The following is a 12,543-nucleotide window of genomic DNA, read 5'->3' on the forward strand; positions in this document are numbered from 1 at the left end:
ACTGTGAGACATCCATGTGGAAGTTCATTTATTCAACAAATATTGAGTACTTACTGTTAGGTGAGCCAACACGGGTTGTGAAAGAATTCACAGAAGGATTAACAAGGGAAAAAGAGAAAGTTATTCACTTTCTGAGGGAGGAAAGAGGCCAGACGCATAGAGTGGCATTAGCCCCAAAGGCTGGGGGTTTGAGTCTTTCACTGGGCTTCAAAGGGCAAGGTGCAGGAAAGAGGGGGTGGGTTCATATCTATTTTGGTCCAGAGTTGTGTCAAAATTGGATGTGCTTCTACGGGGTGTGTTTTCTCTGAGAATCTGTAACTTTTTGTCTTCAGAAGTTTTCCAGTCCTTGGGTGTCTGAAAGAGACTTGATAGTGGCCCTTGACAGGCATGACTCTATTTTGAACAATGGATTTACACTTACTATGTGCTAGGCACTGTGGGATGCTACAGTGAACAAGAGAGACAATGAAATCTTCCCTCGTGGTGCTTGCAATAAACAATAAGTAGGGACTTCCCTGGTGGTGCAGTGGTTAAGAATCCGCCTGCCAATGCAGGGGACACGGGTTCGAGCCCTGGTCTGGGAAGATCCCACCTGCTGCAGAGTGACTAAGCCTGTGTGCCACAACTACTGAGCCTGTGCCCTAGAGCCCATGAGCCACAACTACTGAGCCTGCATGCCACAACTACTGAAGCCCACACACCTAGAGTCCGTGCTCCGCAACAAAAGAAGCCACCACAGTGAGAAGCCTGCGCAAAGTAACAAAGAGTAGCCCCCACTCGCCGCAACTAAAGAAAGCCCGCGCACAGCAACAAAGACCAAGCACAGCCAAAAGTAAATAAAATAAAATAAAATTTTTTTAATAATAAAAATTTAAAAAAATAAAAAAAAACAATAAGTAAAACACATAGTATTTTAGAGGTCACGAGTGCCATGAAGAAAAATAAAGCAGGAAGTAGGAATAGGGTATAACAGCCTGTGGAGGGGTTCAATTTTTTTTTTAATATTTATTTTTTTAATTTATTTATTTGGCTGCACCAGGTCTTAGCTGCGGTACGCAGGATCTGTGTTGCAGCACACAGGCTCTTAGTTGCAGCATGCGGCATCTAGTTCCCTGACCAGGGATCGAACCCAGGTCCCCTGCATTGGGAGCGTGTGGTCTTAACCACTGGACCACCAGGGAAGTCTCAAGAGGTTCAATTTTAAATAAAGTGGTCAAGGAAGTTTCCACTGAGAGAGAGACATTTGATCAAAGACCTGAAGCAGATGAGGGAGAGGCCATGTGACTATCTGGGGAAGAGAGCTCTTCTCTAGCACCCAAAGAGGAGATAGTGGGAACCTCTGATTTATAGGCAGAAGTTCAATTGGTATCTGAAATGGCGGGGGGGGAGTTCGGGGGGACGTTTTGTAGGACTGAGCCCTTAACCTGTAGATCTGATGCTGTCTCCAGGTAGATAATTTCAGAATTGAGCTGAATTATAAGAGACCCAGCTGGTGTCAGAGAATTGCTTGGTGGCATGGGGAAAAATCTCACACATTGAATTGGAATTGGTGTCAGAATTGCAGATGCTTTTTAGACACAACCTCTTCTCTTCTCCATGCTCTACCCCTTGGCACGCTCATCCATGCCCAATGCTTAGGTTTCCATCTATGTTTCTGCCTCCCAAACTGCCAATCCAGCCATCCTCTCTGAACTCTGGATGTGTATATCCAACTACTTCTTTGACATTACCATGTGACTATCACAAGAAGATGTCTAAAACTAAAATTGCAATAAACACACACCTACTGCCCCAAATCTGGGCCTCCTCCAGTTTTCCCTGTGGCAATAAATGGCACCACCATGTATTTGGTTTCACAAGCCAGAAATATGGGAGTCACATGCACACCTGCCGCTCCCTGATCCATCATGTCCAGCCCATCAAGGCCTGACTATTTTACCCCCTAAATCTCTCACGAACGCATCCACTTCTCACATTTCCCCACCACACCACTCCCCAGAACTCACTGTTCTTCATCTCTGCTTTATTTTTCTTTACACATCGTATGATTTCTTTGTTTGTTTGCTGCTCACGTATCTCCACCTGACTAGACTCCAAGCTCCATAGAGATAGAATAGTGCCTGGCATGTAGTGAGCACTAAATAAGCACGTGTTGACTGGATGAATGAACCTGCGCTCTCTCCACCCGAGTTCAGGAGATAATCGTAGTTAAGAACAGCAGCTCCCAAATCAGACTGCCTGGGTTCCACCACTTGTCAGTTCTATGATCTCTGGCAAGTTATGTAACTTCTCTGTGCCTCAGTTTCCTCACCTGTAAAATGGAGATAACAGAAGTACTTACTTCATTGGGTTGTGGGGATTAGGGAGTTAATATCTGTGAAATAGAACAATGCCAGGTATAGAGTAAGTACTCAGTAACAATGAGCAATTATTTGCTATTATTTGTTAAATTACCTCTCCACTGGTCTCCCTGTCCCAACTCTACCCCCTCTCTTAATCTTTTCCATTATTGCAAAATGGAATTTTAAGGGAAATTTTTCAAAGTGCAACTCTGATCATGTCGCACACCCAAGCGCACACAAACACACACACACTCACATTGCTGAAAAAACCATTCAGCGGCTACCAGTCCTTAACATGTCCCTCAGGGTCTTGCCCACGCCTCCAGCCTCACCTTGTATCTCTCTCCACCTTGTTCTTGGGTTTTAGCCACACTTAACTTTCCCTCGGTAACTCATCATGCCCCCTTCCTGCCACAGAGCCTTTGCATATAATGGTCCTTCTATCTAGGTAGCACTTCCTCCCCTCAACTTCACTCTCACCCTCCTTCCTCCCTTTGCCTGGATAACTTCTGCTCATCTTTCAGATTTCAACTCAAGAGTCACTTCCATAATGACATTCCCCACTCCCAGACTAAAATTCAAGTTTCTTTGTTTAAAATTACCATAGGGAATTCCCTGGTGGTCCAGTGGTTAGGACTCAGCACTTTCAGTGCCGTGGCCTGGGTTCAATCTGTGGTCAAGGAACTAAGAGTCCGCAAGCCATGTGGTGTGGCCAAAAAGAAAAAAAAAGTTACTGTAAACGTGATCCCTTAGCAGTTGACCTCAATTTGTAATTATCCACTTGTTTGTGTTTTCACGTGCTTATTTATTGTCTTCTCTAAACTGAAAGCCCCATAAAATCAGGAAACATATTTTTCCTCCTCTTTTTATTGCAGTATCTACTGTGCCTGGCACATACAAAGTACTACCTTCTGAATGAGTGAATGAATAAATGAATGAATGGGTCCTCAGCAGAAGTAACCACAACCACCATACAGGGCCTGCAAAGGGCTTAACCCTTCATAGTTATCGGGGCCAAGATACAGACAACAGCCTCTGCCCTTCGGGCAGTTCACAGTTAGTAAAAGAGGGGGTCTGAGTGGCAGGTCTGCTGGTCACCAGCAGTGTGTCTTTGACTAAGTCACGTCCCCTCTCTGAGCCTCCATATCTTCACCTGTGAAATGTGGATCATGATTCTTATCTCACAGGGTTAAGGAGGACCAAATGAGCCTTGGATGAGAACGTGTTTTTTAAAACTTTTAACATTGAACAAACAGAAAGAATTGTTTTATTTTCCAAAAGGGAACTTTACTAGGAATTGAAATGGAAAGAAAAGCCAAATATGCAGGAAGTACAAAAGCTGACCCAGGTGCCTTTAGTTTCCTTACCCTAATGTGGCAAGATAAGCCAGGTTCTCATCCCATAGAATGACAGGCCTGGCTACACCTCAGTCCCAATAGTTTAGACACTAGGCCAGGCCAGTGTGAGACACAAGACAGAGAGACCCTTCTCAGCTCCACTGTGGGACCCCCACAGGAGCCTGTTCTGGCCCCCTATCCCCTGCTCTGCTCGGGCCCTGCCTAGGCCATCTGGTCCCTGGACTCCTGGGTGAAGGAGGAAGGCCCACCCTTCTCTGGCCCCAACACTCCCCAGAGAGGCCTCCAGATGAGCTGCCTGACCTCAAAGTAGCTGCTTTTGCTCCTTTAGGGCCTCTCTGGCTCCAGGCCCTGGAGCCCAATCCTTGATTGTTGTTAAGTTTCTCTGACCTCCACTGAAGCTCAGCATCCTCCCCAATGCTCTAGGCTTACACTCAGACCCCTCTAGAAACAGGCCTGTAACTGGGGTCACACACCAGTTCATTTCTTGCCAGCTGCTCTAAAGTCTTGACCAGTGAAGTGTTTATTTCCAGACACAAACCAGGGGCAGTGAAGGGAGCTCTATTCTGAGTTGCCTCCGGGATCTCTCATGCCATCCCCACACCTTAGGCTTCACATCAAGTCCTTGGCAAAAGACTTGTACACTGAAAATGACAAACCATTGCTGAAAGAAATTGAAGAAGGCACAAATAGAGGGAAAGACATCCCGTGTTCATGTATTGGAAAACTTAATATCATTAAATATCCATACTATCCAAAGTGACCTACAGATTAAATACAATCCCTATCAAAATCCCAGTGGCATTTTTTTAGAAATAGACAAAACTATCCTAAAAGTCATATAGAATCTCAAAGGACCCCAAATAGCCAAAACAATCTCGAGAGAGAAGAGTAAAGCTGGAAGTGTCACACTTCCTGATTTCAAAACATATTATAAAGCTACAGTAATCAAAACAGTATGGAACTGGCAAAAAGACAGACAGACATACAGGGACTTCACTGGTGGTCCAGTGGGTAAGACACTGCGCTATCAATGCAGGGGGCCCAGGTTCGATCCCTGGTCAGGGAACTAGATCCCACATGCATGCCACAACTAAGAGTTCGCATGCTGCAACTAAGAGGCCCGCATGCCACAAATAAAAGATCCCACATGCCACAACTAAATATCCTGCATGCCGCAATGAAAATCCTGCGTGCCACAACTAAGACCCAGTGCAACCAAAATCAATCAATTAATTAATTAATTAAAAAGATAGACATACAGACCAATGGACCAGAATGGAGAGCCCAAAAATACACCCTCACATATTTGATTGAATGATTTTCAACAAGGATATCAAGAACACACAATGGGGAAAGGATAGTCTCTTCAACAAATGGTGTTAGGAAAACTGTATATTCATATACAAAAGAATGAACTTGGACCCTTACCTTATACCATATACAAAAATTAACTCAAAATGGAAACCTAAAATTAAGACCTGAAACTATAAAACTCCTAGAAGAAAACATCAAGGAAAATCCTCATGACATTGTAACAAGCAAAGATTCCTTGAATATGACACCAAAAAAGATAACAAAAGCAAAAATAGACAAATAGGACTACATTAAACTTAAAAACTTCTGGGGAACAAAGGAAATAATCAACAAAGTAAAAAGATAACTTACAGAACAGGGGAAAATATTTGCAAGCCATATGTCAGATAACAGGTTAATTAATATCCAGGATATATAAAGAACTACAACTCAACAAAATAAAACAAAAAATTACCCACTTAAAAAAAAAAAAAAAACCCACTTAAAAATGAGCAAAGGATTTGAATAGACATTTCTCCAAAGTAGATTACACAAATGGTCAAGAAGCATATGAAAAGATGCTCAACATCACTAATTATCAGTGAAATGCAAATTAAAAAGAAAAAGACACAAGATATCACCTCATTTTCATTAGGATGGTCACTATCAAAAAAAATTAAAACAGAAAATAACAAGTATTGGTGAGAATGTGGAGAAATTGGAACCCTTGTGCACTGTTGGTGGGAATGTAAAATGGTGCAGCCACTATGGAAGAGTATGGAGGTTCCTCAAAAATTTTTAAATAGAACTGCCATATAACCCAGCAAGCCCGCTTCTGGGTATACATCGAAAATAATTGAGGGGACTTCCCTGGCTGTCCAGTGGTTAAGACTCCGTGCTTCCACTGCAGGGGACATGAGTTCGATCCCTGGTCGGGGAATTAAGATCCCACATGCCATGCTGTGCGGCCAAAAAATTCTTTAAAAAAAGAAAAGAAAAAAATTAAAAATAGGATCTTGAAGAGATAGTATCACTCCCATGGTCATTACAGCTTTATTCACATTAGCCAAGATCTAGAAGCAACCTAAATGCCCATTGACAGATGAAAGGATAAAGAAAATGTTGTATATACATACAATGGAATATTATTCAGCCTTCCAAAAAAAGGAAATTCTGTCCTATGCTACAACATGGATGAACCTTGAGGATATTATGTTAAGTGAAATTAGCCAGTCACAAAAGGGCAAGTACTGCATGATTCCATTTAATATGAGGTAACTAAAGTAATCAAACTCATAGAAACAGAAAGTAGAACGGTGGTTGCCAGGGCCTGAGAGGTGGGGAATGGGGAGTTGCTGTTCAGTGACTATAGAGGTTCAGTCCTGTAAGATGAAAAAGCTCTAGAGATCGGCTGTACAACAATATGCATGTAGCTAACAATACTGCAATGTGCACTTAAAGTTTAGGAAGAGAGTAAATTGATGTGTGTATTTTATCACAATTATATATATATAATGTGAATGAGTTCTTCACCATTCAGTCAAGGTAGCATTGTGACTCCCCAGGACAGGCAAAGGGTGTTCTTTACTCTTTTTTTGGCTATATTGGGTCTTCTCTACAGTGCGCGGGCTTCTCCTTGCGGTGGCTTCTCTTGCTGCAGAGCACAGGCTCTAGGCACGCGGGCTTCAGTAGTTGTGGCATGCAGGCTCAGTAGTAGCAGCTCGCGGGCTCTAGAGCGCAGGCTCAGTAGTTGTGGCGCACTGGCTTAGTTGCTCCGCGGCATGTGGGATCTTCCCAGACCAGGACTCGAACCCGTGTCCCCTGCATTGGCAGGCGGATTCTTAACCACTGTGCCACCAGGGAAGTCCCTGTTCTTTACATTTTTAACTAGAGAAGGGTTGCTGTGAAGGAGAGATGGTAAAGACGACTAGTGTGCTACCTTGACTGCAAGCCCATTCTGAGGCAGGTCACTTTTAGAAGGTTGAGGATCTGTAATGGATTCCAATAAAACTGTCTATGCCTGTGCATCTTTAGAAAAACCTTAAACCTCAGGGGTAAGCTGCCCTGGGTTGAAAACCATTGATCCAGAGCGCACAGGCTGGATTTCCTGCCCCGTTTCTCTTGGGGGCATGTGCTGTCTTTCCATGGCAGGGGAGAAACATAGAAGCTGTCATTGTCCCCTACACCAGGCACAAGTCCCAACTCTGGCCTTCCACACCCCTCTTTCTTTGCAACCCACTTTCTCATCCCATAAACTTCTCTGTGTATTAGAACAATCTGTACATGAGAATTCAGTATCTCTGTGCTATTCATGACTCAAGACTGAGGTTGCAGCGCCTCTCTCATGGAATTTCAGTGAGGACAAAATGGGATACACTGTGTGCCCAGAAGTTGAATGTGAGTTGAGCTTGGTCTATGAGGGCCCAGAGGTGATGACACGTGTGGCCTTTGGCCCTTCATGGAGGAGGGAAGTAGCTGCTGACCCAGGGCTGACAGCACCAGCTGGGATCCCAGAGTTCTACTTCTTTTTTGCTCTGCCCTCTCGGTGAGATTTCCCCTTGCCACCCCCTTGCACCGGGGCCCATGGCAAAGATCACCAAGGCATGAGGAAGTTCCAAGGAGTGGAAAGGTTTTAATGAACATTACAAAGGGACTTGGTGAGGGGGACACAAACTCCAAATCCAGCCTTTGTTGCCCATTTCAGTGGCTCAGGAGGGAGGGGGCTCAACCCTGTTCCCAGACCCAGAGGCAGCTGGAGGGCAATCCCTGGAAGTCTCCTCTACCCAGCAGAGGGGCTGAGGGAAAGGGGAGAGAGGAGTCTCTACTGGTGTTGCCAGGAACAGGGAGACCTGAAGCAGCAAGCTGACCTCTAAGGTCAGGAGAGACCCGGAATCAGGCAGGAACATCAGAGGTCAGAAGGGTAGATAACAGGTGGGGAAACTCTTGGGTCCCCATACAGCACTGTCACAGAGGGGCCCCAGGGTCTGCTGGCTCCGGGGACTGAGACCCTCAGGGAGACACCCCCAGACTGAGACACTCACAAAGGGGCCCTGACGTCCCCCCTTGCCCTGTTCAGCAATTGTCAGGAGAAGGTCTAGAGGAAGAAGATAGGACAGGGGTCTGGGTGGGCAGAGGAGGGAGCCTAGGAAGAGCATGGGGGAGGGGACGGTGGGAGGGTCCTCTAGCTGCTGCTCTGCTGCTCCTGCTGGCGGATAAGGTTGGCGATGGGACTAGTGATGCCGCCTATCAAGATCCAGTACTCGTCGAAGCTGATGCGCCCGTCGTGGTTGGCGTCCAGGTTCTGGATGAGCTTATCAGCAGCCCTTCGGTTCCCGGTGTCCTGGCGAGGAACTGAGGGTCAGCAATACTGAGGTGGCAGCTCTACAGAGGCCCCAGCAAGGACCCTAGGCAGAGTCCAGGGTCTGGCCTGGGCTGCTGCTGCCCTTGGAAGATGGGAACAGAGCCCTCACTGGCTCAGGCCTGGGCACCCTGAGGACAGAGGGCTGGGCGGGGTGGAGACCCCTGGTTTTGGGGGGATAACTCTGAAAGGACAGAAGCGGCGGTGGGGAAGGAAACCCAGAGAGGGCAAGAGCTTCAGGAGCTGGGTGGGGTAGGGGCGCGGAGAGGCCAGGCCCTTGGGTGGGGGGACCTCACCGTCAGCATATGGTTGAGCTCCTTCTGAAGCATCTTCCGGAAGCTGCTTTTGCTGATCTTGTCCTTGGCCAGGCTGTGCTTGGACACGTATTTGTAGAAGTTTTCCACCAGGACGACCACCGCCTTCTCCAGCTCCGTGTAGGAGTCCGCCATCTCACCGCCTCACACCTCGCAGGGCCTGGGCGCCAGGATGAGGGGAGGTGAGGAGACGCCACAGGCCACACCTGCTCCTTCGCCTCTCTGCCCCTGTCCACCTGCTGGGCCCACCCCCGGGCCTCTGGCCCCCCAGGCTGGCTGGTCCTCAGGAGGAAGTAAGCAGGGAAAGGGGAACCCAGGGTGGGCCTGGAATGAGAACTATGTGTCTCCTCTCATCCAGGTGCTCTCCAGCTCAACAGCCTCAACAGGTTTTCCAGGCGCTTCCCCAGCCCCAGGCACTGAGCTTGTCAGAGCCCCAGAGAGAACAAGAGGCTCCTGGGAAGAGGATGAGAGCCAGTGCCCATCCTTCCGCCTTCTCCATACCTGGCCCACCCAGAGGCCCTGGCCCGGGGACAAGCACAGCTAGAAACTGCTAGGATGGGCCACGTTCCCCACCCCCAGGGCTGGCCGAGACCCCTGCCCCAGGCAACAAAGCAGGAGGCGGGGACCTAGGCTCTCCTCAGTCCTTTCCGCCAGGCTCCAGGACAGTGCGTCGCGGGTCTCAGGCCATGGCTGCCCTTCTCTGATAAAGGACGATGTCCCGATCCATCAAGTGAGGCTTTGGGCAGGCCCCCAGCCAGCCCCGGCTAGCCTAACCTCCCTCATACCCACCCCGAAATATACAGCAGGATACAAGGGCCCCTCCCCACCCCATTACCTAAGGAGGAGCTCGGAGGTTCAGCCCCAGCTGGAGACAGCTGGAGATGGAGCCTCCACAGCCAGCCAGAGGCTACACACAACAGCCCCTCGCTCCAGGACAAAAGGCACTCACACTGCAAGCGGATACAGCCTACTGAATAACAGGATATGAGGGCAACAGGCGGATCTGTGATCTGTGAGTCGCCGCCCATGCCCAGAGCCCCCCCAAGTGAACCCTGGCAAATAAGCCTCCCTTCCCGCCCCCAAGCCCAGGAATGAGTTGCAGCTGCCTTGCCCACTGGGTCTTGGCAAGGGAAGGTGGACACTGCCACCAGGGCATCCCATGGTTCGATAATGGAAGGGAAGTCTGCTTCTCCGAGCCCCACCGCAGCCCCTGCCCCTGCCACCTGCTTTCTAATCCTCCTCTTGGCCATCCATCCCTCCTCCTGTGCCCATTGCCCTGCCCTCTCCACCTAGCTGAAGCCTGCCCAAACCGCACCTCCAGGGAAGACTGCCCTGCCCTCTGGTCCTCCTCCCCTGACTCCCACAGACTCTCAGCCAGCCTTGGCTGGGCCCACTAGCTGCTGTGACTGCAGTCTCTTCCTGGATCATCTCTCCCCAGACACCAGAACTTCCTTGAAGCAAGGATAGTGTTTCTTATATGCAGCCATTGTGTTAGGACTGGGAGACTTTGGGACCAAGTGAGTCCCAAAAATCCTGGATATACAACCTCCCTGCTTTTAATCTCTGCATCTCCTCTCGCCCACGTGGCCTGGCCCAATGCTTTGCTCAAGGTAGATGCTCTATAAATATTCCACCTCCTGCCAGCCCTGATACCAGGTATCCAAGGCCCCTGACCACTCTTCGAAGATTTTTCTTTCACTAAACTTCTTCTGGAGGAAGGGTGAGACCCAGAAGGACTAAGCCAGGATGGAGGAAGGAAGGAGAGTTGAGAGGGAGAGGGGTCAGTTTAGGGCAACTCTAACCAGGAATCCTACCCTTCTCTCCCCTGCCTCGTCCACCTGACCACTCTGGTCTGTGGCCGAAAGAATGAAGTATGGAACCAGGACTGTAGGAAACCATTTTTTTTTTCCAGTACTCTTTATTTATTGTGTGTAATTGTGTGGTTCAATGTTTATACCTTTGTAAGACTTTCATACAAATGCTCTAACATTCACAAATGAGGACAAAAATGTTTCAATCCATGAACTGTCTGCCCTGCTGCCCTTGGGTGGGCAGTTGCCCAGGCCTACGACCAGTATTCCTGGGGATTCCGAAAGCTGCACCCATGTCAGCAAGGACTGTGTCATGCCCTACTCCCAACCAGCCTTGGGAGTGGGGAGAAAGATCAGAGAATCCCCCACTTTCACCATCCCAGACCTTGTTCCCCAAGTGAGGAATCCTGTGGGAAATAGTCAGGGAGAGGAAAGGATAAGAAATGGGTTTGGGGGGCAGTGTGTCTCTGTCCCTCTCGCCACTGGCCGAGCACTCCCCTCCCACCACCTGCCATCTTGGAGCCCAGTCCTGCCCTTCCTTGATACCATGCCTCAGCCTCTACCTGGCAAGACACAGGTGAGCTCCCAGGAGACATCTCAGCACCTGCTGTCAGGTACACAGTCACCCCAGAGAGCTGCACTTCAGCTCCCAGCCCTCCCAATAGTCCCCACCCCACCTTCTTCTGGTCAATTGGACAATGCTGGAGTTAACAATTTGGACAAATGCTTTTCTGAAGCTTCTTCTGAAGGAAAAGAAGAGTCAGGTGTCATTACCCTCTTTCTCCCTCCCTTCCCTGGGGGTCAGGAGACAGGCTCTGCCACCACACCCATGCCAAGGTCACCTGCCCCTCCTGCCTGCCCAGTCCTCCCACCAAACCAGGCCAGAGGGTCCCCAGGCATGTGGTTGCGGGGAGGGGAGGTGGTGGGCCATCCTGTCAGCCCCTCCCTGGGAAGGGCGGGGCAGGAGGTAACTCCCGCACTGACTTTGCCACAGGTTGATCCTGGCCTGAGGGGGAGGGGGGAGGTGGACAGTACACTGGAGCCTTCCAAAACAGTGAGAATGGAGGGACTCATCCTCCAAAGGACCCTCTCACCTGGGCCCCCAACCCTCCTGCAATGTCCACTGTCTCCACCTTGGCTGATTCATCAGTGAGCAACCAAGGGGCCCCCACCCTGCCCACCTCAGCCCAGCTTGCTGACTTCTCCAAAAGCCCAAATTGCCCTGACACCATGCTTCTGGGTCTCAGCCACTCCAGCCTCACCCTCCCACCCCCAGGTGCTGGGCCCCACCCCTCCAAGTGCCTCCTCTTCACCCTCCATCTCTTCAACTCCCCAGTCCCTTTCCGTGTGGAGCCCTGAACATCCACCACACCCTCTAAAACTCACCTCCTCTTTCCACCTCCACACACACTTCTTGAGTCTTAAATTGTTCCCAAGTGTTGGGATATGTCCCTGGACTCCTATCCCTCCTAGTCACCTCTCCTCTAGAGCCTAGGCCACTCTCAAGCCTCAATTTGGCATTCTCTGCATTCCTTTCATCTACCTTGAATTTGTTCACTCATTTATCCACCATTCACTTGCTTACTCTCTCCTTCATTTCCTACTTAATTCACTCATTTGCCCCAGCTGCCTGCAATACACAGGGAAGGCTGCAATCTACACTGGGCTGGTAATGCTTTACTCAATTTGCAAGGTTGTTTCAAATTAACCTCTCCAGCCTCTCCAGCTCCATTCTCTGTTCCCTCTTCTCCTGCTCTTTTCCCAGTTCCAGAGGCTACTATCTCACACAAGTGTCCCTGCCTACCCCCCAGCCCCACCCTCACAGGACTCACTGCATCTAATCCACACAAATGTACACAATCACAATGAGCAAGGAATTCTGCCATTTCTGATCCCCTCTGCTTGGGTGACCCATCGACCTTCCAAACTCTTCTGCTTTCAGAATACGTAGCTGGAGGAAGAAGAGTGTTCCTCGGAAATTTCTTTCCAAACAAGTGAAGTTGTAGGAGTTTGGTGTGGATACACACACACACACACACACACACACACACACACACACACACACAC

General features: G+C 49.0%; 1 protein-coding gene and 1 non-coding gene across 4 annotated transcripts in view; one reads left to right on the forward strand and one right to left on the reverse strand.

Moving 5' to 3' along the window:
- The first annotated feature begins 4,693 nt into the window (after positions 1 to 4,693).
- Positions 4,694 to 4,766, forward strand: TRNAD-AUC (transfer RNA aspartic acid (anticodon AUC)). Its single transcript has one exon. It is a non-coding gene; the product is annotated as a tRNA-Asp (tRNA).
- A 2,835-nt stretch (positions 4,767 to 7,601) lies between these two features.
- Positions 7,602 to 12,543, reverse strand: part of S100A16 (S100 calcium binding protein A16) — a 6,028-nt gene continuing 1,086 nt past the window's right edge. For 2 of the 3 annotated variants that reach the window (XM_027095373.1, XM_027095374.1), the window contains exons 2-3: positions 8,648 to 8,825; positions 7,602 to 8,333 (exon numbers count right to left, since the gene is read on the reverse strand). In XM_027095373.1, the coding sequence (XP_026951174.1) occupies positions 8,175 to 8,333; positions 8,648 to 8,800 (312 nt within the window). In that variant the 5' untranslated portion in view covers positions 8,801 to 8,825 and the 3' untranslated portion in view covers positions 7,602 to 8,174. Of the gene's footprint in view, positions 8,345 to 8,647; positions 8,826 to 12,543 lie in introns of all 3 variants that reach the window. The other variant, XM_027095375.1, reaches the window with a different exon arrangement.

This window comes from Aethalodelphis obliquidens, unplaced genomic scaffold (assembly GCF_003676395.1).
Source record: "Aethalodelphis obliquidens isolate GAN/ISIS:26980383/991018 unplaced genomic scaffold, ASM367639v1 scaffold90, whole genome shotgun sequence".
NCBI lineage: Eukaryota > Metazoa > Chordata > Mammalia > Artiodactyla > Delphinidae > Aethalodelphis > Aethalodelphis obliquidens.